A 27,482-nucleotide genomic window follows, 5' to 3' on the forward strand; every position below is an offset into this window, starting at 1 on the left:
TGCAACACAGAATGTCTTTAATCAAAATGCAATATTCAAACATAATAAACATCAAATGCATTTCTAAATACAAACGTTTCTGGCTGAAGCAATGTTGTAGTTTGTAGTGCCCTTAGGAAAACCGTTTTAAATAAATATGATGAACATAAACTATTTCTGTCTAAAAAAATATGCTATTCTCTTAACTAAACCTCAGTCACTAAATGCCTCAGTGTGGGCTAGAAATGTCATGTACCAAAGGCATTCAGACCAGGAGAATCCACTTCATGCTCTGTATTAGACAGCTAGAGCCCGTGCCCAGCAAAGAGAGCATGAACACCGCGAGTCAACGTGCGTGAAAATGGGCATTACCATTTTAAAGAGATGGATTAAATCCCATTAAATTCAGTTAGATTCCATCCCACATGTTCGGTATAAAAGCAACCGTGTGGCACACAGCGACTAATGAGGCTTAACAGGCCTTTCATTAAGCAGTTATTAAAGCGCCAAACATCATCACTACGTCAAACTGAGCACTAGAGGCTTAGACCCAGGGAGGCAGCCACAGAGAAATATTCCCATCCTAAAGCACGTCACACTGGGTACCATGCAAGCGCAGTAATCAAAGCTTTGTCATGCTGTTCATTTGAAAGGGAATTTGCCACACGTTTTTATTAACTTTTTCTTCTGATTTCAAAGAAAATGAAAAAAAAAACCAAAAAAAAAAACCAACACATTGTGGTCTTATTGTCTGCCTTGGCAAAAAGGCAGAGCACAACAGTATTTGTTCCCTTACTGGATTAAAAATGAAAATCCACCTAAATGTGTCAACAAATAGCTTTCAATTTATAAAATCATGTCTGATTTTTTTTTTTTTAAAGCAGAGAGAACATACACTTGTAATTCTCAGACAGCACCCCAGTTTGAAGTGTGGAGGCTGATTTACCTAGAAAGAATTTTGATAACCAATTTTTTGTTTTCCATTGCCATTCAAAATGTGTCCGTTGCTCATTGCTTCTTCACCTTGACCTCATAGTATAAAGAAATCCTACTGTTTGTATCTACTACAGGCTGTACACATATCTCTATATTTAAGTAGCTGCTGAACTGGAGTTCATCTGAGAGCAGAGAAGGAGTGGTCATGGTGTGGATCCTCCATAATGGATCTCAAGGCCTCCAGAGCCTCTACAGTCACCTTCAGGCTGCCTACCACTTCACTGCTGTCCTGCACATCCACAACTAGAGGGATGTGAAAAGAAGAAAGGGCACATATTTGAAAAACAGATGAGAGTGATTTACTAGAAAACATGAGACATAAAACATATAGCTTTGTGAGCCAAACAACCGAGACAGCATTGTCAAAGTCAAATAAAGTCACACTCACTATCCAAGCTGACGTCTGTCATGTCTTTCTGCTTTTTCAGAATGTCAGGGAAGTGAAGATAGGCCACACCCACATCCTCACACTCCTTCTCCTGCTCCTCCTCCTCCGGTGGATCACTCACCACTGTAAATCTGATACTAAAAGAGCCAATCAGTAACTGTCAGACTGCTGAGTCCCAATCCATGATAATGTATTCAGGATTGAAAATGACTGCAATTAGCCCAGTCTACTTCTTTTAAAATTAGTAGGCTTAATTTATTCCAGTGTGGATGTAGACTGCACATCAAAAAAGAAACCGATTAAAACAATCTAGTTAGATAAACAAAGCAACTTAAAAAGAGGAATTTTAAAAAAAAATCTATACTTTTCTAGATTTCTGCTCCTGCCTTCCAGGACTGCTCTAAGGGTGTTGCGCCTGGCCTGGTTATTCTCCACATCAACATGGATCACTGTCAGGAGAGAAAAAAAATGTGTCATAAAGCAGTCATAAATGAAGTTAAACACAGAATGTATATTAATAAAACACTGTTTGATCAATACTGTTAGGATTTGTTTAAATGAACTGTGTGAAACTTGCTGACATGTAAACCTGTGTTTGTTTTTTGTTAAATGCTGCATGTGTATCTGCGAGTACTTGTGTTTATCTGTCTGTGCACACCATTGCTGTAGTTGTAGTAGATGCTGTGTCCAGGCAGTGGTTTTGGCAATGACAGTGGAGTCTCCACTGAAGGCAAGTCCAGGAAACAATGCTCCACAAACAGCCTGACCACACTAGAGTCCACTGAGACCCTGCAGTCTGGCTTGAGACTCAGAGACACAATCTCCACACGTATCCGCTCAGATGGCTAGTAGAACAAAACACACAGGAAACATCTTTAAACGTGATCCTCAAAACAATTTTTATATTGTGCTAGTCTATAAAAATATTTTCACAAGAATGCCCATTTGAATATATTTAATTGTGTATTGCACTTGAAAAAAATATATATTTTAGGTAAACCTCTTTTTATTTGCATTTTAGAAGAAACCACACCCCATTCTAAAAAATAAAGCAAAAAAGCTCACCCCTCCTCACCAAAACCAACCTTATTATCCTGACCTTAGCATCAACACAATGAGAGATTTCCATCTGAGACATTAGACATCCCCCTTCATACTTCATATAGGAAAGATCAACTTTCAGACTAGAACTATTAAGAATGTTGAGCACAAGTCAGGCAATAGCTCCATCACAAAGATAACACACTGTCTATTGGGAATGTCTAGCCTATAATGATGGGTACACCAGAAGCTGTTTGCCTCTATCTCATGTCAGTCTGTCAGGCATCTACTGTGAGTTTCAGCTTTAAGTGTCTTCACCATGAAACTCACTTTGGTCTAGAAGCTGTCTGTCTATCTGTTGGTTTCCCTACTGCATCATCATAAAGCTTCCTTCACTCCTCTCTCCATCACATTTCATTTTGGTTCTTGTCTAGTGTTCCAACTACATGGAGTGCCATGCTTTGCAGTGTTGTTCAGTCATGCAACTAACTGACATACATCAGAAATGCCAGTATTAGAATCACTCACATAAACAGAGCTGTCCTAATGCTTACATCTCACTCAGCAACGCATGAGTGCATGTCCACTTACCCTTGTTTATGAGTGCAGGTGGACTTGAATCAAATTGTTAACTATTTTGTAGGAGAGCTACTGTAAAAATAAATAAATATATAAATGAAAATTGGGAAAGGATTGGGGCAGCTATAACTGTAAGAGGCAGTGAACACATTATTATTATTATAATAGTGTGAGTAGTAATAAAGTAATGATTCTCTAATTGCAACTTGTTATTTGGACCTAGCATCTGGTGGTGCTGTCCTTACCCACAGCCAAGGTGTTAGTTTATGTACTGCTCTGCCAACCAACCAAAGTCTTATAGAATAACACTTCCCAAGGAGTAGAACAGCAGCTCCAGTGCAAATACAAGATAGCAAACAATACACATGGCTTATTAGTTCATGTCTGTTAATCGGATTTGTTCACTCAAGGGAAAAAGTTATTGACAACCTGCAGATTTACTCCTTGTAACTGAAGTAACACAGGTGAAATGAATTCCTCCTCAGCTGAAGCCTCATTATCTGTTTGAAACTCCCCATTTGCAGGCTATGTTGTTTACTTAAAATCCCCAAGACACTTATAAAAACAGACCGGGATGTGGGGAAAATAACCTCGAAGAATTCTTCTCACTGTTTTCAGAGACAGACACTCTCATATACACTCCCTGTTACACTCACACAGGAGTACTCACTTGTTTCCTGCTCTGGGTGTTCTGAGCAGGCACAATGCAGTCATCGCTGTCTGAGAGGATCGATTCACTTAGATCTGAGTCTTGCTGTATGTCTAGACAAAGAAAGAAACAGTGAGGGGGAGGGGGAAGGGGGCAGAGAAAGAGAAAGCAAGAGAACATGTTAACAAAGTACAACTATTATGTCAGCAGGAAAGTAACAATAGAAAAGTGAGCATGAGAGGAAGCAGAATTATTTAAAGCTGTCAACTATCTATAAACAGAGAAGTCATCTCTCTTTCTCCATCTCTCGCTCGCCTTCTACAGACTAGCATAAGATAAGAGTGACATGTTGGACATGAGAACTTTAAAAGACAGCCTCTTGGCCAAGGTCAGCAGTCATTAACATTTATGTTGTTGGCTGCCAAGAGACAACACATCAGGATATTGGCAGCAGCACCTGCAATATTTATGACTTTTTCCTTGCGTTGCTGTAGGGAGGCCTGGAAAACAATAGAGCAGGTGCTGTTCCACATGAAAGTGAACACAAAGCCAGAACATAAGGATTGCTTTCCCAGGAATGCATATGGGATTCAATATACAACAGTTGTTATATGACCTCTATAAATACACAACCAAATAAAGCAAACAATGACAAAATTATGATACAAAATTCTGCAAATATCACATACTTAAAATGAAAATGCATTAAAAAGAAAAAAACAAAACAATGCAACAGTTAAAGACTGTCCTACATTACTTTGTCTAAAATAATGGCTACTTTGTTGGCTCAGGCCAATGTTGATATACATTGAAATATCCACACTCATCTTCAGTATCTGAGATTGGTCAGGATACATACAGCACAAAGAAAAAAAAAAGACAAAAAAATCTGATTTATTAAAGGACTAACTTGATTAAGAAATGATAACGAGGTCATGAATGACAGCAGTAAGAAAAACCCACCTTCCTCTGGCTCTTGTAGTTCCTCAGAGATCTCTGAATCATCAGATACAGACTGAGAGTTTACTGCAATCACCTGGCCCTCTGAGAAATGCGAGTCATCCTCCTCCTCCTCTGTACCTGTAGAGGCCTGCCCCACCTCAACGACTCTGACAGTCTGTAAATTATTTGACATTTGACGTTTTTGTTCAGTATTTGAAGCAATGCTAACTTTGTAAAATAAACATGAAAATTCTTATTGTTCAATAAGTTCAATATATATATATGACCAAAAAACAAACGGATTTTAACTAATTCTTAGTTTGTTTTTGCTTAATTTCTACAATCCTCAGAATATCATCTTGTAGCTTGTCACGGAACACTCGCCTCCCGCGAGTCACGTGGTTTGGCCAGCCAGGTGTAGTGGGATGATCTGTTTGTGGCCACACCTGCACACACCTGCACCTTGTTTGTCTGTATGTATTTAAATCCGTGTCGAAGTGTGCAGATGGTTGCTCATTGATGTAATGTGTTAATGTAAGGTTAATGGTCTTTTTTCATTGTTAAACGTTTGTGTGTTCATCGTGTTTGTTTAATGTCAACCATTATATGTTCATGCTCTGCGTTTGTAATACGTGTGAGTGCTGTTGTCGTTTTGTGTAAATAAATGTTCGTCCACGTCACTGAAGTTTGTGCGTCCTGCCCCTCGCCCTTCGGCACTCTGGCCACCATGCGTTACACAGCTTTAATGATAGCCGTACATATTCAAGGCATGCTTTCATGAAGTATCAGCAGGTGCATTGTTTGTTATGGCATGATGTATGTACAAACCTTCAGGGTTGAGACTGCAGAGGGCTTTGTTTCCTGATTACCACTGGGAGGAGTAGTTTCACCAATCTGGTCATTTTGAATAACACAACCAAAAATATGCAATAAATAAATAACAAAATAAATCTAATAATACATAAATACACTACACACACACTACACACACACACACACACACACACACACACACACACACACACTGCAAAAGTCTTAGGCCAGCATTAGATTTGTTGTTTTAGCAATGGTATAATGACCATATATAATTATTTCTCAGTCTCTTTATTAGAATACAACCAGAAAAAGGGGAAATTTGTATGCATTGTTAAAAAACAGGAAAGAAAAATCAGCAAAACCAACTTCTAAAGGCTACAATGGTATTTTGTGTGACCTCCCCTTACACTTTACAGCAATAGCAGAAACATGGTTCTCTTAAACCTACATGGAATGGATGAAACGGTACCAGAAGATTACTTCAGAAAAAAAGGACAGATTACCCAAAAGAGTTCAAGATGTGCTCATCGCCAAGGGAGGTCACACTAAATACTAACTTTTGCCTGTAGAAGACAATTTGCTCTTTGCTCTTTTTACTTTTTTGTACATATTTCCTGTTTGTATCCTAATAAAGATAGCAGAGAAATAATTATATATGGTCATTATACTAAAATAATAAATGTAATGCTGCCCTATGATGTTTGCACAGTACTGTGGATGATGGATAGACAGACAGAGATTTTTTCTTACTTGATTTTTAAGCTCTGTGACATCTAGAAACGAAACCTTTTTAGTAGCTGCCTTAGTTAAGGTATGTAGTCTTGGCTTCGGCAATGGGGTCTAAAAATATCAAGAAAGTAAAAAGTGAACCATTCAAAATATTTGACTGGAGATACTCCTTGGGCAAGTGAAGCAGTAGTCTTGAATGTGAGACTAAGTTCAAGGATGAATCAAAGTCCACTGTAAAAAGATGCCAGCCCCATCACCTTACTTAATACTTAATCACTTAATATTGGCTAGCAATTATTATTGGCCATTTATGCAAAAATCAAGATTTTATTTTTGCATACATAGGCCTATGTCTCACCTCAGGGGTGGAAAGTGGCAAAGGAAGAATTTGTCTCTCCTCATCTCCATTTCTACTTCCAACTTTCTCAACTGCTAATTTCATGGGAGACTCTTTGACAATGAACTTAGCCTGCTCTGGAGTCATGGCTGATCCAGAAGGAGGCAAGTATGTGAACTTCCATTTGAGAGTCACATCTATGTAGCCACTGGTAAGACCAGCAGGATCCATCAGCTCAAATGTACCTGGTAAATTATCACACACACCAGCAATGCCTGTTAAAAGCTACAATAACAAACATCTATCCTATATAAAAAACTAAAACTCTATCCTAGATAAAATAAGGTGGTAAAACAGCAGCACACGTTGAGTGAAGATAGGTGTGCACTGGCAAAAAAAATCATAAAAATAATCAAATACAATCAATTACTGAGATTTATTAGTAAAATAGCTTCTCACCAGTAATGGCCTTATCATGCGCCAAGGATATAAGTGGCACTTTGGCTTTCCCCAGATACAGCTGATTCTCTAAGTCCTGATCATCAAACACATACAGGATCAAAGCCTCAGATCTCAGATACACATCAAGGTCAGAGTTCATTGCCATGGGAAAGGTTACATGATCCTCAAACTGTGGCTCATCCGTGGAGGGAATGATCATTGTGTCATGATCAGGGAAGTCATAGAGTTTGTAGATGACGTATGGGCTGGGCTGGCCATGAGGACCCCTGGATTTAAGATTACTGCAGTGATGTACTGTGATGTAGAGTTCGTTCAGGTTTCCATCCTTGAATGTTGAGCTGGAAGGAGGGCCAGTCAGAGCCTACGGAGCATACACATTCAGGAGGGAAGAGTAGCTAAAGAAGGAAAGATAGGAAATGTACATTTCCTCCTAGGAAAAAAAAGAGCATCTCAATTGTTTTTTTCACTTTCAGATTCTTTGTAAGACTTACCTGGTGAGTTGTACATGCTTCAGATATGTGTGTTTTGTTGTTGTTGGGTTTTTTTTGGCATATTCCATTAGCATACACTACATGTTAATCAGCCTTATATATTTTTCTTCATTCTTTTGTTTATTTTATAAGTTGTATTCAGTGTTGAGACAAAGAAATGTAAGGAGTGCATGTTGGATTCTTTTAAATAATCAACAGCATATTTGTATATTTTTTTTGGATAATTTAACATTTATAATAATATATATATATTTTTTACTTTTATTAGTTTTAGACAAGAAAAATCACCTAATCATGTGTTTTCATTTAGGTAAGTTAATTATTTCTGAAATATCCATGCGCCACTAGCACCTCTAAACCACCTAAAAGTGAATATGCTGTCTCTTCATAATTAGGTGTGAGAGTGTTAAATATACCTGGCTCTGGTCTCTGAGGTTGGAAGTAAGGTAACCCTGTGCTTTAGCTCTCTCCTTATACAGACGAATGGCCTGTTCCATAGGAACCCTCAGCCTGAGCCAGTAGTCCAGAGTACCAAACACTTGGATTTCACCACTAACCCCTACCAAAAGAGAGAGAGACCAAAAGAGTCAGCAATACTGAGAGTAAATGCATCTGTGGGCAAATGAACTGCTTGAATAAGAGTATAAGATAATATATATTGAAGAGTACTATATATTAAGAGTACTAATTTAGATTAACACTGTACTTAAAAAGGACTTTTATTTTTTAAAAATGCTCTTTGACTATGAACAGGACATGACAATCATCTTTTGACTCAACAGAACTATATTCTCTCTGAAAATGCCTGTAAGTTTTCTTTGAACTCACCTACCAACTGAAGTGTGCCAAAAACCTTTCCATCCCCTTCCAACACTTCAATCAGATGCATCTGACCTGCAGCAATTGTGCGGAAAGTCAAGCCCTCAGCCAGCTGTAGTTCCACAGTGATGGAGTTACTGTGGAGGTAGTGCAAGAAGAGATCGTCGACCTTCACAAGGTACTGAGAGGTAAAGTTGTAGGTTGGCTGGGGCCCCCGCACCACAGCTGTGGACTGCAGCTCAAAGTCATAAAATGCATAAGTGCAGAAAGTGGATGGGTCTTTGTCACCAAGGCTCTCCAGAGCTTCAACACTGAACTGGGCTGTGCCCAAATATATCTCCATAAGGTTCTCTCCTCGGGCCAGATGAACCGTTTCATCAAACTCGTCAGTCACACAGTCATCTGTCATGTCAGGTCGGAAGATGTGGGCCTTGGTTCCATAGGCAATGTCTTTCAGTTGGGCTATGTGAACAGAATGAAAATTTTAGAAAACAGTTTCTAACCTTCAACTAAAGCTAACAGTTAGCATATTTTGAATGCAGTTAAACCTTCAAGTTTCTTTATCTTGGCAGCCCTCATGTCCAGAAGATGACCCAGTTTCTCTTGTTTAAGTTCATTCTCTAGTTTCAGATCATCCATCTTGCGTGTAACTGCCTCAACTTCTGCCTAAAAAACATTTTTTGACACATATAGGATTCGAACGGGGCAAAGGATTTGGTAAAAGTTTAGAAAGGTTACAAGACTATAGCACAGGCATTTACCTGGTAGTCTTTATTGATCTTGTGTTGGATGATAAGCATGTTTCTAGTCTTCTCCAGCTCTTGGACTGTTTCAGCATGAATAGCCTGTAGTTCTTTCATTGAGTGCTCTACATCCATGTGGACCTCCGTTTCCACCTTTTCCAAGAAACCCAAATCACCCTTGTTCTGGGTTTTGCGCACCTGCCATTAAAAAAGGATCCATTAAAGAGGATGAGAGGAAAACCAGCCAAAATACCTGTACTGTAAATTCCCTATGAAGACTGTCCACGAAAGGTTTATGAAATAAATGAACAAGGTCTTTCCCTACTTTGCTCCTTTTCAACTAGCAATAAGAGAGACCATTACATTCTATTCTCTAAAAAAATCTTTCCAACTTACCCTTTTCTATCCATGAGATTTTTTTCTAATTCTATTATAATCTTTTTTTTTTAGTAGCTTGTACAAAAATCATTTTTGTTAACCAGGAGAATTGATATATTATTATAAGATAAGATTGTTATCGTTTTTACAATAACCTTTCACGCTAACCTTCTTCACTCAAGTCTTTATGATGACACAGCAATGGGTTGGAAAGGTAACCCAGCTAGCTTGCTGTTAGATTGTTGTTTTGTCATTATGTTTGAAACTTGTTTTGCTACTAATTTAATCAATTATTAAGTTATTTGTATTTCACTCATTTTCTATCTCTTATTCTAGACAAAATTGATATGTCTTTGATTTATATCTGATGTACATCACCTTTTGGTTCTTCATTTCGAGGAAACCATACATACACATGCTTTAAGTGCTCCAGTATTAGCCATCTCTATAAGCTCACTGAAAATGACAAACAGCTAAAGTGTTTCATCCTTCTACTTTTTGCCAGAGATCCCATTTGTAGAGTGACACTTATACCAGTCTTAACTACCTGTCACACCATTGCCAGTTTTTCACAGCTTTATGGTGTGATTGGCTGTAATTCTTTCACTCTTATAAAACTTTTACCTTTATGAGCATCAATGCTTCACTGAGTTGAACAGCATCCAATTCACTTTCCTATAATATAAAATACAAAAAAGCCTTAAGACCACAGTATGATCAGAAGCATCTTTATAGTCTTTCAAACTTACCTTGCTAAAGAACTTCATGCGGTCTTTTATTTCATCTAACTGTTGCTTTTGATCTAGATAGCGAAGCTGAAGTTCTTTATTCTCTTGCATCAAGTTTTCATTCAAATCTTAAACAGAAAATATGCAAGCATTAAAAAACCTGTACATAAGAAATGTGTAGCACTTTGTTTACCAATCTATTACAAGAGTAATAAATAAAGTAACAGCCATTAGTTTGGTCTACCTCTCTCTGCTTTAATCTTATCCAGGATCTGGTTTTTATCAGTGAGGTCAGATTTCAGCGCCATCTCCAACTGGGCAATTTGCAGTTTGAGCTGCTGCTCTCTTGTCTTCCACTTCTGTTCCTGACTAATGTCAAATGCACTAAGACAACAATAAAAAAAGCTTTCACACCAGGGGGCTTGACATTCTTGTCCAGTTCTTATTTTAGTTTACTTACCTGTTCACTAACTTATCACAGTTCTCTTTGAGCAAGTCTCTTTCCTTCTCCAAGTCCTGAATTCGCTCAAGCATCTAAAAAGCAGAAAATCATCATAATATCATGTTAACCTCTGCCTTGCAGCCTATAAACACCAAGGCGTAACGACTGTTGCCAGTACCTCGTCTGCTCTCTTCTGCTCCAGTGTCTTAGTATGAAGCTGACTCTCCAGGCCCAGAGCCCTCAGTCTTTCTTCTTTCAGCTGCCCAGTGAGCTCATCCACTTTAGCCATTGCGGCCTCATGACTGGCCTTCAGGGTCTTCTGATTCTGCGCAGTATCACATTAGTTCCAGAGCATATTTTAAATTCACATCCTACCACAGCATGCTATAAATGCTATAACTACTCACAGAACTAATTTTCAGGCTATTCATGTACAATTGTAATCTAGCTCATGTATTTGGGTGGGATTTTTAAAACAATTTATTAAACCAAAATAAGAGAATATCCTTTTCCCTCCTTGCACTTGCATGTTAAGGCCTAACTTGCATAAGGTTTTGTTTTCACCTGTTGTAGGTGAAAGAATCTTCCCTCCAGGACAGTAAATGCATTTCCTTTCTCAGCCAGATGTTTCTGTAGCTTTATCATCTCCACATTTTCCTTAATGGTTGACCTATGTTAAATTTTCAACATGTCATTTACAAGTGCTCCCTCAAACAGTTTACACAGAACATTTCTCATATCTATAAAAAGCCATAATTTAGAATATTGATTAACCTAATATAAAAAAGTATCAGGTACCTTTGACCACTGGTTTGTTGTTCTCTCAGATGAAGGACAGACTCCTCATATTCTCTCTCTTTTCTACTCAGCTGGTCTCTCAACATCTCTGTGGATCTTTCCATCTCTTCTATCTGAGCCCTTTGGCTTTCTATTACATTCTCCCTTTTCAGGGTAGAAGGTATTGATAAGTTGTAAATTATGTACAGACAAGACACCTCCACTACATTTTGAAAAGATGATGAAGTTTTGAGAGTTGTTGAGTGAAGAAGTGCTTACAGTACGTACATATTGCGGATCTCTGAACGGGCCTCATCCAGGAGACTGTGCCCATAGCGAGGCAAGAGCCCCAGTGGTGGCCTGATGCTCATTTCCCCCTCTACATGTCTGGTTCCTGCTAATAAACATAATTCGTAATAATGCTCAATAAACCATATCACTGTTAGGTGCTGAGAGTTATACCTCCACTTGGTGTTTGTGGCTGTTGAAGTGACGCTGGTGAGTCCTCCCTAAATCTGTGGAGGCCAGAGTTGATACGAGATTGGATGTGGCTATACGGTGTTGGTCTACGGCTCTGGGTCTGAAGCTGCTGTTTTGCTGTAAGAAGGCGCTGTTTGAGCCCCTCATTTTGTTTCTCCAGCTCCTGCACTTTCTCTTGCAGCTCCTCAATCATCTCTTCCATCTCGACATCACGACCCCCAATTATACGTCCTGTTGAAGACACCTGTTCCACCCGTTTACGGTCCTTTACCAAGCGGATAAGCTTGGTGGCCATCCTGGACAGACACACACACACACACACACACACACACACACACACACACACACACACACACACACATATATATATATACATTTATCTGTCAGTGTGCCCCTCCCCCTCCCCCCAAGTTGAAATTAAATCTAAGACACTAAACAATTAAATATATACCTCTTAATCTTGTCCTCTTGTTTATGCGTGTGCTGTTTGAGTAGGAGGTGTTCCTCCTGCAAACGCAGGTATCGGTCCTCAAGTTCATCTCTGCTGACCTTGGCCACAGCTTGTCTGGCTCGGGCATTTTTGGAAAGTAGTGACTCTATGGGGTTTTAATATTACAGACATTCCTTGGGTTTTATTGTGCTTTTGAGATGATTAATGCATACAAATAAAACAAGCAGTGTGTTTACCTTTCTCTAAAACTGGCATACTTGCTCCGTTAAGGTTTAAAGTGATGTCTCTCACAGGGATGTCGCCAGCAGTCTCGTCAGCTACCGTTACAGACATCCTTCAACCTGAAAGGACAAGCATTTACATTTCTAAGGTTGCCATACATCCATTGACTGTGTTTTACGGTGGTATTATTCTATGTCTTAAAACCATATTAACTAACAAAAATATAATACTACATAAGATGAAGACTATAGCGAACAGCAACCTAGCTAGCAAATTATCATAGCCAAATTACCAATTAGCTGTCGCTAACCTACCTTGCAAACAAGTCGGAAATGTATACTGCCTGACTTAATTTTAAAATAACAGCATGGTGTTCATTTATCAGTAAATTAACGCAGCAAACCAAATAGCTAACTAGCTAGTTTGGTTACTTATCCGTTTAGTTTAAGTAGCGTAAGCTAGCTGGCTAACCTAGGTTAGCTAAATAAGGCATCTGTGGCGACTGTTGCTAGCCAACAGTTTGCCTTTAAACTCGACTTCCCTAAAAAGCCTTATGGGAAATGTATTCCCAGGCACTGCTGCTCAGCGCGCAGGGTCCGTGTGGTTAATCCGAATATAAAGTCTAAATTTGTTTTTTACAAAGGAACCAAAATTTAGTTACTAGATATAAATAAAAACGATGATAACTGTTGTCATAAATCATTAGGAACAACCATTACAATTATCATATTATCATTAGGAGCAATTAAACCACCAAAAATCGACACCTTACAAAAACACCAACATCATGTGGTAGCTATAATATTTCTACGAAGACAGCATATAAGCGCACGAACGTGTGTAAGTGTCTGACCCTTTACTGCATAGACTGGTTATCTTATATAGATTATGGTTTACTGCATTATCGTGAAGCAGTGTGAGGATTGTATATTGACAGTTATTCACTGAAACTAAGAAATAGTGGACTGTCAAAGCAAAAATGACATTTGTATTGTGAAAATGGGCGGGCACATAGTTTCCGTGTATTAGGAGTCTTGTACGTTTTTTGTATTACGATATGAGTTTACGCCGAATAGCAAAATAACCTACACTATGAAAATGCACTATACGCACTCTACGTACGATAAGTACGCAAGGTAGTAGCTGTCAGTCAAAGGACATTTAAATGGCTACACTGTGCAGAACTGTACAGTCTACTGTAGGGCATTGAAATAACTTGATTCGGATTTAATTCGCACCTTAGTCATATAAATGCTATATTTTACGTACCTTTGCTTTTCCTACATAGTCTGAAACGATAAGACTACTGGAAACTCTCGTTTGATCACACGTAAAAAAAAATGAGCGAGGAGGAAGACATTCTGCAGAAAACAAGGTTAGGGTTTGAGGATCTCTGCCGAGTCCTGAATATGGACGAGGAGGCGAGCAACGGAGCATGGAGGAGTTATGAAAACATCAGCAAAAATTACACTTTGGAGGTAAGACTAAGCTACGTGCGATAACTTAGGCCCACTGCGGACGATACGCCGGTACATGCACGCAATTCGAGCAACTGGAGTCGTATGTGTGGTGTGTATATTTATGCATATTAGTATTGCCAGTAAAGCAAATAAATGTCTGTGAGAATCACTGGCGATTTATTTATTTTATTTTATTTTATTTTGGCGTTGTTTACTATTGGATATGTGACGATAGCCTGAGGGTCGGTTTTGCTTAAGGTGCCGGAATAAGAGGTTACTTTAGCAGTCCAGTATACCCTGTCCATTCCTCCTAGCACACTGAGCAGAGTAGCTAGCTCTAACGTTACTTATCAAGCAAACATTGATTATCTAAAAAAACAGCTAATGCTTGATAATTTGATCTCGTCCAAACTCATACTCATCCCGTTCTCATTCCATAAACTCTCCTATTTTACAAACCCTTCGACCTCATATTTAAGCCAGAAAACAATGTTTGTTCTAATTTGTGTGTTACTTTCGATTTTAATGTTTGCATTTGTGTATCCTGTTACAGCACAGATCTTAACTGGTAAAGCCCCATTCCAACATCTCTCTTTCAGGGTAGTGAATTACACTGGCTGGCATGTGCCCTGTATGTGGCCTGCAGGACATCAGTGCCTACTGTAGGTAAAGGCACTGCTGAAGGGAATTATGTGTCCCTGACACGGATCCTGCGCTCTTCAGAACAGAGGTCTGCAAACTGTGCATGTTTGACACTAACACCTGTTTCATTGTTCATTGTGTACTTTACTACAATATATATATATATATATATATATATATATATATATATATATATATATATATATATATATATTTATATATGCATTTATTCTATTCATCTGTCATTTAACTGCTTTATGAGTTGCAGGGTAATAAATGTGGTTAGTTGTTACGGCAGGCATCTAAATTGTCATGAATTATATTCACTATGGAAATACAGCTGGCTGTAAGCTTACATTTAAAAAAAACAAGAAGACAAAAAGTAAGCCTTTCAACAGTACCTTTCAAACTGTATATAACGTACATTTAACTGTGGCTTGCTTTCCTTATAGTTTGATAGAGTTTTTCAGCAAAATGAAGAAGTGGCAGGATATGGCCAATTTGCCAAAGGAATTCCGGCAAAGCACAGAAAAGCTTGAGAGGAACTTTACTGTGACATCTGTCATTTTTAAGAAATATGTCCCTATTTTCAAAGACATTTTTAAAACCCCCTCTGAAGAACCGCCTAGAGCACACAGAAGCAGGAAGCAGAGGTATGTTCTAGTGTAAAGTTGAACTTAGGTCTCTTTTATTCTATTCAGCTACTGTATTTACTGTGTATAGACACCTAATGTGTAACTTTTATTAACTGGAAAATTCGAAGGTCACTCACGTAGTAGTTGCTAATTGCTAGTTGGCAAATACAGTTCTACTTCTCTGATCTCTCTATATAAACTTCCCTAATACGAATTTTGCTCTAGAAAAAAATAGACTAAAAGTGTTAAGGTGTTGTTACATGATATGCAATATGACCTTATTTTCTCTGTCCTTGGGTTACTGGTGTAAGATGACACCAAATCACTAATGAATAATGACTTGTGCATTGCATGGTTGTAATAATAGCACAGGAATATATCAGCTTTATATATGGATTTATTATATTTTTAACATTTATAACTTAGTCATACTAAGATGAAAGGGTACTTACTAAAGTTAATTTGGAATGGAAATGTTTTATGTCTTTTAAACTTTGGACTAATTACTGATTTTGACTCAGCTCTGAACAAACTCAGAAAAGCTCATCTCATTTCAGGCATAAGAGAGTATATGGAAGAGTGGGGGGTCAACAAACAGGAGGAGACATCACAGCATAAATCATCCCACACCAATAACCAATACAGACTATGTCCTAAACTAATATCAGATAAGAGAATTGTTGTGAAATGTGTAATATCACTTCTGCAGATAGCTATGGCCTTATGCTTGCTCGGCTCCTGCATGGCCTCCTGTTTGCTGTCCTGAAAGAAGTTTGAGATGACTCCTGTTTTCTGTCTCCTCAGGCGTCATCCTTGCACTGTGGCAGAGGTGTTCCACTTCTGCTGGGTCCTGTTTGTGCATGCAAAAGGTAAGCAACGTGGCCTCTACAGCTCTGCCCGTACCAGGCCTTGTTTTGGGCTCTGCTCGTACCAGGCCTTGTTTTGGGTTGAACTGTGAAGTTGTTGAATTACATGTATGGCAATTTTCAGTATATTTTCTGAAATATTGTACGTGTGTCTGAACATGCCTAAATCACTCACATGCACACTGCATCCTTTCTTACTGTTGAGACAGGTAGAAATTACAATCATTATTTTAGAAAAAAGCTCATTTTAGAGGGGGATTTCACATTTAATATTCTAACTTGAGCCTTGTTTATGGAAGATACTCTGTGAAGCCCAGTTCACAGTGACACTGAATTCAGAATAACTCAGAACAACAAATCCAGAAGAAAAATCTTGATTTCTTTAGGGTACAGGTTATGGAAAGTGAAAGAAGAGAGGGCTACAGTTCTAACGAAGTAAGGGATATAAGCAGAGGGGCAATAGAAGAGGGAAATGCATATTGGACTGATTCTTAGAGGGTATCTTAGAGGGTGAGGGAATCTTTACCTAACAGATCATTCAGCATAAGGATTGTTCCTGTTTACTGTCAAGAACTAGAGCTTGGTCATGTGATCAGCAATCATTATTAGGGCCTGTGTGGGCTTGTTGGCATCAGCTAGAAGCCACAGGGGGTTTGTTCACACACACACACACACACACACACACACACACACACACACACACACACACACACACACACACGTTCATTGCATTGATTTTTTTTTTTAGAACCTTCTTTAAAATAGAGCACTTAACAATATGTTTGTATACATATTCTGCTAACTGGGCTCTGGAGAATTGTGTGGGACTTGTCTTGTTTTGAATGAAAACAGCAATGTGAAAATATCGGCTGATTTGTGGACCAATTAACTAGCAAATGCTAACAGATAAGCTTAATCGTGCGTACAGCCATAGTTAAGAAAAGACAAGCAGTAAAGAAAAGACTCTTCATTAGACCAATGTGAACCAGTTGTGCTAATGCTCAAGAAGCATTTACTCATACAGCATAGCAAACATACATTATAAGTCTGTAACATTATAGAACAATGGGGTTTGACAGCTGCATGCTTCTGTTGTATTTAAGGGCTGCACAGAGTGAAAGCAGCAGGGAAAAAAAGGCACACCGACTGAGACAATTATTTCCGGGCATGTGCAGCATGCACTACTTACCATAGTCACCAGTGGAGATGACAAGTCAGGGCTTGTCCGTATTTGAGTAGCCTATGGACCAGTGGGATGGCTCTCGCTTTCCCTCTGTTTTTTCTCCTTTTTTCTTTGGTTTAAATCTCCCTCATTCTGCTGCTGTCATAGAGTAGAGATCATTTTTGCTAAGTCTTCAGAATACAGCTATTGCTTTCCCTGTGGACACCATTGACGATTTTGTAAGTACAGATTGCAGAACGCCCTGTATTCCTGAACTTAAAATGAATTTGACATCCTAAGAAGAATTTTTTTTAAACATTTCATCTTTTTGATGTATGTAACCGAAGCACAATTAATTTGGTAGAATATGTAAGATTTGTTACTGTAATGTTTAAACGTTCTTTTTTTTTTTTTTTTTTTACAATAAGCCTTCAAGAATACACATGCTTTACACATTTCAGTGTGAGCTTGAAGGATGTTTTCTCTGTGCATAGTATTATGAGTTAATACTGGGTCAACATAGTGCTATAATGAAGTGTGGGTCAGTATGTATCTGATTGTATAAACCTAGTATTGTCTCTGCCTCTTAAATGGTGTCAGATAGAATCTGTAAACTTTGTCTACTGCTGTGGTAGTGTGTGTAGAGGTTTCCCAGTCTAAATATGAATCATTTTTATTGGTAACACCATGATGAATGTTGGCTGGGTCTTGCATTGGTGCCCAGCGTGCGGGTTCCTCGCAAAGTCAATTAAACAGGAAGAAATAAATCTGCAGTGTGCCTCTCGAGCAGAACAGGCTCTCATCTGCAGCCTTTTCCTGTTGTGCTTGGGGATCAGGGCTCCTGTCTGGCTGATATACAGTCTGCCTGTACTGTGGTATGCCTGTTATGAAGCGTGTTGCAGTTCACGACGACTCTACTTAATGTGTTGTTCGGAGCTGCTAGAGTGGATGGCAGCTGGTTAGACTGGGCTGTTGGAGGAAGTCGAAGGACTTTACCCAGGGTTCAATATAATGCTTGAATACCCCTGCCTTTCTAAACCTTGTCTATCATGTACTCTTAGTCCTGGTCAGTATCACAGTTCTTGCATCGCTTCTCTCTCTTCTGCTCTCCCTGTGTCTCTCTCATTGCTCTTTGCAGGGAACTTTCCTATGATCAGCGATGACCTTGTGAATTCTTATCACCTTCTGCTGTGTGCACTTGACCTGGTCTACTGCAACTCCCTCTTGTGCTCTAACCGCAAAGATTTGCTCAACCCCTCCTTCAAAGGTATGGCCCAGAAAATCCAGCCACAGTCACGCATACCTATCCTCAAACTAAATGGCTGTGTCTCTCTCACACATACTGATATGTAGACACAGCACAAATACACACCCCCTAATCATTTACTCCACATGCAAACACATATGCAGTTTAAGGCACACTCGCTGCATACAGAGACAATAACCTTTTCTCTCTTAATAATGTTCCTCTTTTGAGGTTCACACAGCATAAAATCATGCTTCTGCCATTTAAGATGTGTGTGTGTGTGTGTGTGTGTGTGTGTGTGTGTGTGTGTGTGTGTGTGTGTGTGTGTGCGCGCACAGGTCTTCCAGAAGATTTTAGCAGTAAGGACTATAAGCCTGGTGTGGGTCCTTTCTGTTTCATTGAGCAGCTGTGTGAACTGCATGATGGTCTGGTACTGGAGGCCAAAGGAGTGAAGGAGCACTTCTGGAAGCCTTTCATAAAGAGACTGTTTGAACGCAAGGTAAGTGATCATGACAAAACACATTATTACATTACCAATGCATGTAGGAACGATGCTGATATGATACAGTGATATTTGTTTAAACACCCTATAAACAATCTATATAATAATATGTATAATAGTAATAATCTCCTTTGCATTTTTCACTTATTTACAGATTTTAAAAGGAAAAGAAGAGACACTCACAGGATTCTTGGATCCTGTTAACTTTGGAGACAGTCTGTAAGTCTGAAATTACAAAAAGAAAGTACTTAACCTGCCAATAAGCCATACTCCTCTGGGGGAAATTGGTTGAATGTATGTTGATCCAGTTAAATCTACTTAGATCAGCTCACACTTGCTTTATTTGTTTCAAAAGCCAAATTATAAGATGTAAACTGGAATGAGGTTGTCACACTGTAGGAGGGGTTAACTGCAGTCACATGCCTTGCGGACCAAAGAATCTGGAATCTTACTTTGAAATTGTTGCCACAAGCTATAAAATTAACTGGCTGTACTTTGTGCTAATGCAGGTCTGTGTTTTTTCCATCACGAAGCCCATCATGACTGTGTGTGTGTGTGTGTGTGTGTGTGTGTGTGTGTGTGTGTGTGTGTGTGTGTGTGTGTGTATCTCAGTGCATCTCTGAACCGAGTATATGAGGAGCACATTCTTTCATCAGGTGCTTTGGATGAGAGAATATTCCTGGGAGAAGGGGCAAAGGAGGACATTGGCACCCCAGCACCCTGTCTGTGTGAAGGAGTAGAGAACCAGGGCCTCCCTGCTGCCATTCTCCACAGCTCTCTCACTGTTAGTCTGCATTAACACTATGCCAAAATTCACAATATAGACATCCACTTACATGCCTGCATATACAAACCCTACGCCAGGCGACAATAACATGCAAATTCGTTTGTAGGTTATTTGAATTGGTTAAACTTCCTTAAGCTTTCCTTCAATAGTTGATTTGTGTTCTCCTTAGAATTTTTTCATTTTTACTTGGTATTGATGCCTCTTTGTCTAGATAAATGACATTGCGATTGAGTCTATATGTCCGGTTTCACAGGCGACTGCTCTCAAAGTGTCCACTCCACTGACGGGCAGGACCTACGTGCAGGAGAGCAATTTCGGCACACCGGTTTCCATGGCAGTGCAGGGTGTGGGGCGCCTGCATAGTCTGTTAACAGGGCTCAAACACAGACCGAGTCTGAGACTGCAAGAGATATTTAAGTAATACCTCCACATCATAGACCTACATTTACTCCACGTAGTCACATCATTAAAGCCTCAGGGTAGTTTTGTTTATGAACAGTGTAAAGTGATGCTGTTCATATTTTTTGTTCTTGAGTCTTTTTACTGCAGTACCAGGAAACTGGCTTGGTAGTTTCAGCAGTTGCTTGCTGGGTGTTTAGCTGAAAACACCAGTAAATATTATGCAATGTCACATCAAAGTAGTGCCATTTACAGAACATGTGTGAACTGTGAAACCCAGGGCCTGTGCGAGAGACCCCACTGAAGCCATGGCAGCCAGACTGAGAGAGATGTCCGACACTTTCCTCCAGAACTACGAGGCAAAAGGGGAAGAGAACCGAAGTTTGGCAAGAGGTTCAAATTTTGACCTAAATTCATCTCAACATATTACAAAATGAACTTAGGGTTTTTATAGTCTCTTCTGTTACTGTTTGTGTAACAGTACACAATTATAGTTACCTACAAGCACAGATTTAATTCAGTAAACATACATTAAAACACTGGAATATTTGTTATTGGATATATTCTTTGCAGATATTGCTGCGAAATACTTTTGTCTCGCTGAAGCACTGTACAACAAGACCCTGGAGGGTATCATTGACCAGGAGAAGAGGAGACTTGGTGATAGTGACCTCTCTGTGGGATTTCCTTTATTCTTTCATTCATTCCATTGCTTATTGATTCATTCACTGCATGTAAAAATAATTTAATGGTTTGTGTTTACAGTATTACATGCTGACCTTTCAGCTGAGTCATGTATGAAGCTTTCACTGAGTGCAAAATTCTGTTTCAGTGTATTCTAGAACAAGACATGTTCCACCGTTCGCTGATCGCCTGCTGTTTGGAGATTGTGATCTTCTCCTACCGCCCACCCGGCGAGTTCCAGCGGGTTCTGCAGATCTTTGGCATACCCCCTTACCACTTCTATAAGGTAGCCAAATATAAACATCAAAAACAAATTCATTATACATTTAGATATTAGGCTAGAATCTATGAGCATTCATGCAACACTAAAAACAAAGCAATCTCTCCTGTCTTGCTTTTTTTTATACCAAGTTGGTATAGATGGAATGTTTCTCTCTCTGTCTTTCTCCCTCCCACTCTTTCCCTATCTCTCTCTTTCACTATGTGTTAGGTAATTGAGGTACTGGTGCGGGCAGAGGATGGTCTGTTTAGGGAGGTGGTGAAGCATCTGAACCATGTGGAGGAGCAGGTGTTGGAGAGCCTGGCATGGAAAGAGGGCTCCCCGCTGTGGGACAGCATCAGGGAGGCCAAGAACAATGTGCCTTCCTGCCAGGAGGTCAGGCTGCACAACTATTTTTTCCCAACTCCTTTTAATTTATTAATGCCACAGTGTCACAACCAGTAGCTGTTTCTGTACGGAACTATGAGATAATGATGTGTGTGTATGTTTGTGTGTCTGGATGTGCTTCTTAGGTAATGCCCCCTCAGTATCTAGAGAATGGGTCTGGCAACAACCCACACAGCCCCCAAAATAATGAGCTCAGTGCTAACACTGCTGCAGCAGCCACAGGTAAAGGATGGCAGCACAATGACTGACTGGCACACTAAAGCCACAGTTACCACAGCAAACCTCAGGCACGCTGCAATAGCAGAGTACACCGTTATCAGTTTGGTTACTTTGGTTTTATATAGTGCTGGTTTTCCATTCTATCTGTCCCTCCCAACAGGAGTGTCTCCCTCTTCCACCACTCTGCACGAGCGCTACAGTTCCCCTCCCACAGGCACAGTGCGCAGACGTCTGTTTGTGGACTCGGAGACAACCTCTGACTCAGCTGCATCTGTCAGAGTCACCCAGCCTTCCCTTGTCAGCACTATACCTGCAGGCCAGACTGTGGTGACTATGGCAACAGCTACTGTTACTGCTAACAATGGTCAAACAGTCACCATACCTGTGCAAGGTGAAGTGAATCACCCATACATACCTATACCTATATAGATCAATATGATTCGATTTAGCATTAATTTTAATGTTATTATTGTGATCAGGTTTGATTGACTTGAAGGATAATTAAGAACATCCTTTACTCTGCCACTCTGCAGGGATTGCCAATGAGAATGGGGGCATTACATTCATCCCGGTGCAGGTGAGTGTGACCGGTCAGAGTGGGGCAGGACTACAGCCTCTCACTGCCCAAGCTTTGACTGGCACACTGAACACCCAACACTTAACAGTCACCACTCCCACCAGCACCACCCACAACAGCCCTGCAGCATGCAAACAAGGAAAGAAGAGCCCTCAACAGGGAACATCTCCAAGCAGAGTGCAAAGAACAGGCTCCCTTTCGCTGTTCTTCCGCAAGGTATGCAAGGACTCACTTAGAGTTTGCTTTTGTATAACACATTAACTATACCGAATGACATTTACGTTTACATTTACGGCATTTAGCAGACACTCTTATACAAAGCGACTTACAAAAGTGTTTTGTTATTTACTCATAGAATGTCCTAGTATAGTACAGTAGGTTAGAGTCCAACATACCAATGAACTAGAATACTGTAGAATACAGGGATCAGTGCTGATACCTAGAAGTGCAAATACATAAAGGTCTATCTTAAACAATGATAAGTGCAATAAACAATAAGTGCTAGAGTTTGTTAAACAACATAAACAATACCCTACAATGAGTACTAAATTAGTGAATATGGGAGCAGTCAGTTGTCCTTTAAATATTCTGCAAATCGATGGGTCTTCAGTCTGCATTTGAAGACTGCAAGGGACTCTGCTGTCTGGACAGTAAGTGGGAGTTCATATGACTTGCACTTGCTGTCCTGGATAGCATCAAACCTAAGTGCTTCATCTACAGACGAAACTGACTAAACTGCAGTTACATAAGCACATTGTGATTTTTGTCTCTTTTTTTTTTTCATTTAATTACTGTTCAAGCTTTGCAATTTTTTGTATATTTAATACTGTGTCAAACAGTAGCAATATATATGTATATGTATGTAAGACAAAGGTAGCACATTGTGTAATGTCCTCTTGCCTGTGCGGGGTGCCAGGTGTACCACCTGGCCAGTGTGCGTCTCCGAGACCTGTGTGTGAAGCTGGACATCAGCACGGAGTTGCGCAGGCAGATCTGGACCTGTTTTGAGTACTCACTGGTGCACTGCACCCAGCTCATGATGGACCGACACCTCGATCAGGTGCTCATGTGTGCCATCTACGTCATGACTAAGGTGAGAGAGGAAAAAGAATAAACAAATATTGCTTGCAGCATTGCATTACAAGAGAACTGCATTGCACCTTACGGAAGTGGCTCTTGTTCTTTTCTGTTGTGCAGGTGACCAAAGAGGACAAATCCTTCCAGAATATTATGAAGTGCTACAGATCTCAGCCACAGGCCAGCAGTAGTGTAAGTACAGCATCGCAGGACATGCGAAGGTGATAAGATGATGATGATGATGATGATGATGATGATGATGATGATTATGATGATGACAACAGTGGTGATTATAATTATAATCTTGTAGGTATACAGGAGTGTCCTTATATCAGGAAGAAAAAGACATCTCTCAGGCAATAGTGAAAACAACAGTAAACAACAGACATCACCATCTGAGGGAGCACATGAACAGGGTAACACACTCACATACACTGAACTTTAACCTCCAGCCACAAACTTGTGGTTGTGTCTAAGCTCTGGAATGCCAGATGTCATATTTATCTATTAAAGGCATATTATTCAGTAACTATGTTGACAATAATGTGAAAGCTATGTAGTTACAAAAGTGAGTTATGAGAATTTGGCAGGAGGGTCCTTGCATATAAGGGGTTAACACTATACACACTTACACGAATGTACATTTGAACTCGGTGCGTAAGTTCAGGATGCAGATGAAATCACACACCGATTTGCATCCTCTCTATCGCAGCTGCAGGCAGTGGGGGCAGCAGTCCTATGTCGATGCGATCCAGTAGCACTCTGCCCATGCCCCAGCCCAGTAGTGCCCCGTCCACCCCCACGCGCGCCCCGGGGGCTATCCTGGAGCAAGAGGAGGAGGAGCGCGGTGACCTGATCCGCTTTTACAACCACGTCTACATCAAACAGATCAAACACTTTGCCCTGCGCTATTCTTCCAGCTCGCCTAAAGCAGGGGTGATTGGCCAAGCTCCTTCTGCAAAATATTATGACAATGATCATTAAGACATTTTCTTTTTTCAGCTTCCTCTAGGATCACTAAGAGTAAATCAAATTAGGATAGGACTTAGGCTATGCTCTTAAACACTATTCTGATTCTATATTGAATACTGAATCCGTTTGGCTGTTTGCAGACTGAGACTCCGCCTCTATGTCCATATCCTTCACTCCGGATTGGCTCACCTCGCAGAGTTCTGCTTTCTCACAACCACTCCATCTACATCTCTCCCCACAAAAGTGGTAGCCCTGTCACTCCCAGAGACAAGATCTTCTACTACATCAGCTCCAGCCCCTCAAATGTAAAGCAGTGCACCTACTTGTGCGCGCACACACACACACACACACACACACACACATATATATATATATATATATATATATATATATATATATATATATATATATATATATATATATATATATATATATATTTTTTTTTTTTTTTTTTTTTTTTTTTTTTTTCTGAGTACTTAAATCAAAATGGTGCAATGCAAATTTGTTGCTTCTCAATCTCTATGATTCTCTCCCAGCGGTTGCGAGAGATTAACAGTATGATCCGCACTGGGGAGACTCCCACAAAGAAGCGTACTATGGCCCTGGAAGAGGAGCAGCAGTCCCCCGCTAAGAGGCTTTGTCAGGATAACCAGACCGCCCTTCTGCGACGTCTGCAGGACGTGGCCAATGACCGCAGCTCCTCCCATTGATGCAAACTGTCCAACAACATCTTGGCTCAACTCATGGATATTAACCATCCTCCACATACTGCACCACACTCATTCAGAGGTTCAGACCACACAGAGAACTGCCATAACCATACAAAAAAAAAAGAGAGGAGGAGATACTCAAGTAGCACAGGCTCCACCCACATATACACACCCCCTAGCTAATAGCTCCTCTTATATTTATAGATTGCAGATAAGATTCTTGCTTGAAATGCAGTCAGGTTGACCCCATTTGAATGCACCAATATCAGCTCTTTTTGAATATAATGTCAAATTATATTCCCTATAAATATAAATACCTATGGACCTATAGTCAGCAAGTTTGTCTATTATAATGATTTGATCAAAAGCTATTGTTCTTGATAACCTTTAAAGAAAATGAAATACATAACAAAGTGTTTGTCAGCAAATCTTGAGCAGCATTTGACATTGTACTTTTTAAAGAAGTATTTTCATAAAGGTTTTTTTTTTATATTGTATAGTGGCAGGGTTCATGTTTTCTTATGAATCATTAAGAAGTGATTGTGAATCCTTTTATATGCTGTAATGTGTTTATCTTTGTATGTGTAAGTGCGATTTATATAGCTAATATATTTATGCTATTTTTCTAACAATAGTTAGAGAGATACCAATTAGACACAACCAGCACCTAACAACTATCATGTTAATAGTATAAGCCGTATTCCACTTTAAAGCAATATTTATTATCTCTGTGTTCTGCATGTGTGCTGTAGCTGTGTGAGACAAATCATTTCTTGTCACTTTTGTTCCCAACAAGCTACCCTGCTCTTTTACAGGGATAAAGGATATTGTCATTACCTTTGGAATGTGATGTCCTAACAAACCATGTGCATCATGTAAAACACCCTTTTTTATTGTAAGTGCCTTTTCTTCATTTACCTAAGCTTTGTATGTAAGGATAACATAGAGTTTACTTGAATTTCCCTACATGGTATTAAATACATTTTTAAAAAGGTATTGATTCAGGATACAGATATATGAACTTGATTATGGGAAGTGTTTCACTGTGTCACAAACTGAAATTAGAAAGTTTGAAAATGAACACAGGAAACCCAAATCTATTTTGCACCACTAGATGGAGTCCTACTTTCAACTAATGTATAACAGGCAAAAGCAATTGGACGCTTCCTCTTTGGCAATGCATGGTTAATGTTGTAAAGCACTGATGCATGGGGCTATGAGAGATTAAGCTTCAAGGTAAAGTCCCTGACTGGTCAGAGTCCAGAATGTGCCTACAGCAGTGTCCACTATGCTGAAATATGATTTCAGACTCTGGATATGTAGTGCAGAGAAATCCCCACTGACTCATAAAGAGACATAATCATTTCACTCATGACTAAGCACTGTAAATAGGGGCTTGGGATTTTGACTTAACCTAGATGTCGGTACCTTATGGGGAAAAAAAATACAAAGAAGGCAAACGGAGATTAGTGAGAGAGAAACTAGTATTATGGGTAAGTAATAATGTAATGTTCGCATTAAGCAGTCAAACTGTTTTTATTTCTGTGTATTTCCTCTGTTCCTGTAAGAGAAGTTTATATATTTTACTAGTCCTATCAAGTACACAAGTTCATTATAGCATATATTTTTAAGGGCAAGAGTTTGACAATAGCCCTAACTATAACATTTCAAAATTGCTTAGAAACAAGAAGATGATAAACAAACTGGTGACTTTTAGTTAAATATTCATTGTTTCCATACAAAAGGTGAAACAGACTGATATAAACATAGGGTTGCAATATATAGCCATTAATAAAATGTTATATTGTAAAATTTTAATAACTGCCTTTATCACCTTTCAGTATTACTGATCAAAAAATATTGTGTTTTTTATAGCCTAATACTAAGGCATGTCAGAGATGACTTACTTGATTAAAACTTCTGTTGATATGAGCTGTTGATATGAGCTCAGTTTATTATAAGAGGACAGCAAATGTCTGAAAATGAATGACTCAGTGCTGTTGGGAAGTGTCTTTGTGTGTGTGCATGTGCTTCTACACTGCTGTTTCAATGTGGCTCCTATGAAAGGCTCACATAACTGAGGGTCTTAGTCAGTGTGTGAGGTCACTGTCTGAAATATGACCATGTGCTCCTCATACCTCACTCAGATCATCCATTTGAAGTGTACAGACCCATAGCTAATCTGTCTTGCTCTCTTACATGTCATATTGATGCTTAGCAGTAACACATTGCTTCTAGAAGTAAAATAGATTTAAAATGGAACTGTGTTTTATATTTGCCTTTTGAGTAAAATCTAAATGTAACGTAAGACATGAATAAGTTACAGTGGTTGTTATAAAGCCAGGCTATTTGAACTAGCAATGCCAAAGACATCTGATAATTAAGTGCCAGTTCACTAACATGACAAATGGCTGTGAACCTCGAGTGA

At 39.4% G+C, this 27,482-nt stretch overlaps 2 protein-coding genes across 5 annotated transcripts; one reads left to right on the forward strand and one right to left on the reverse strand.

Annotated features, from left to right (window-relative positions):
- Positions 1-12,952, reverse strand: rpgrip1l (RPGRIP1 like). 3 transcript variants are annotated; one of them, XM_027003223.2, is made up of 26 exons: positions 12,764-12,952; positions 12,464-12,568; positions 12,228-12,372; positions 11,759-12,072; positions 11,585-11,690; positions 11,318-11,461; positions 11,084-11,189; positions 10,698-10,844; positions 10,538-10,611; positions 10,322-10,461; positions 10,099-10,205; positions 9,974-10,024; positions 8,990-9,169; positions 8,777-8,894; positions 8,238-8,690; positions 7,826-7,968; positions 6,916-7,279; positions 6,478-6,701; positions 6,141-6,230; positions 5,403-5,468; positions 4,596-4,749; positions 3,654-3,745; positions 2,022-2,208; positions 1,728-1,812; positions 1,364-1,500; positions 1-1,218 (listed from the first exon to the last, which is right to left on the reverse strand). In XM_027003223.2, the coding sequence occupies exons 2-26, from the start codon at positions 12,558-12,560 to the stop codon at positions 1,094-1,096; spliced, it is 3,849 nt and encodes a 1,282-aa protein (XP_026859024.2). In that variant the 5' UTR covers positions 12,561-12,568; positions 12,764-12,952; the 3' UTR covers positions 1-1,093. The 3 variants fall into 3 exon arrangements, with proteins under 3 accessions (XP_026859024.2, XP_026859025.2, XP_026859023.2); XM_027003224.2 differs by having other exon boundaries at positions 10,322-10,446; positions 11,585-11,693; XM_027003222.2 differs by having other exon boundaries at positions 11,585-11,693.
- On the forward strand, positions 12,528-26,048 carry rbl2 (retinoblastoma-like 2 (p130)). Of its 2 annotated transcripts, XM_027003226.2 has the most exons (23): positions 12,528-12,597; positions 13,738-13,927; positions 14,509-14,639; positions 15,004-15,204; positions 15,991-16,055; positions 18,353-18,481; positions 18,799-18,959; positions 19,117-19,181; positions 19,575-19,746; positions 20,003-20,166; positions 20,429-20,541; positions 20,722-20,825; positions 20,981-21,118; positions 21,323-21,487; positions 21,625-21,721; positions 21,879-22,109; positions 22,252-22,511; positions 23,212-23,388; positions 23,493-23,564; positions 23,683-23,788; positions 24,085-24,308; positions 24,485-24,649; positions 24,881-26,048. In XM_027003226.2, exons 2-23 carry the CDS (start codon positions 13,790-13,792, stop codon positions 25,052-25,054), a joined length of 3,252 nt encoding a protein of 1,083 aa, XP_026859027.2. In that variant the 5' UTR covers positions 12,528-12,597; positions 13,738-13,789; the 3' UTR covers positions 25,055-26,048. The 2 variants fall into 2 exon arrangements, with proteins under 2 accessions (XP_026859027.2, XP_026859026.2); XM_027003225.2 differs by lacking the exon at positions 12,528-12,597 and having other exon boundaries at positions 13,605-13,927.
- The last annotated feature ends 1,434 nt before the right edge of the window (positions 26,049-27,482 follow it).

This window comes from Electrophorus electricus, chromosome 2 (assembly GCF_013358815.1).
Source record: "Electrophorus electricus isolate fEleEle1 chromosome 2, fEleEle1.pri, whole genome shotgun sequence".
Classification (NCBI taxonomy): domain Eukaryota; kingdom Metazoa; phylum Chordata; class Actinopteri; order Gymnotiformes; family Gymnotidae; genus Electrophorus; species Electrophorus electricus.

Coding starts and splice junctions, on each gene's coding strand:
- rbl2 (XM_027003226.2), top strand. CDS start 13,790: ATGAGCGAGGAGGAAGACATTCTGCAGAAAACAAGGTTAGGGTTTGAG. Junction 13,928..14,508: donor GCAAAAATTACACTTTGGAG/GTAAGACTAAGC, acceptor TCTCTCTTTCAG/GGTAGTGAATTACACTGGCT. Junction 18,960..19,116: donor AGAGACTGTTTGAACGCAAG/GTAAGTGATCAT, acceptor ACTTATTTACAG/ATTTTAAAAGGAAAAGAAGA.
- rpgrip1l (XM_027003222.2), bottom strand. CDS start 12,560: ATGTCTGTAACGGTAGCTGACGAGACTGCTGGCGACATCCCTGTGAGA. Junction 10,206..10,321: donor TAAGATTAAAGCAGAGAGAG/GTAGACCAAACT, acceptor TTTCTGTTTAAG/ATTTGAATGAAAACTTGATG. Junction 10,025..10,098: donor GCATGAAGTTCTTTAGCAAG/GTAAGTTTGAAA, acceptor TTTATATTATAG/GAAAGTGAATTGGATGCTGT.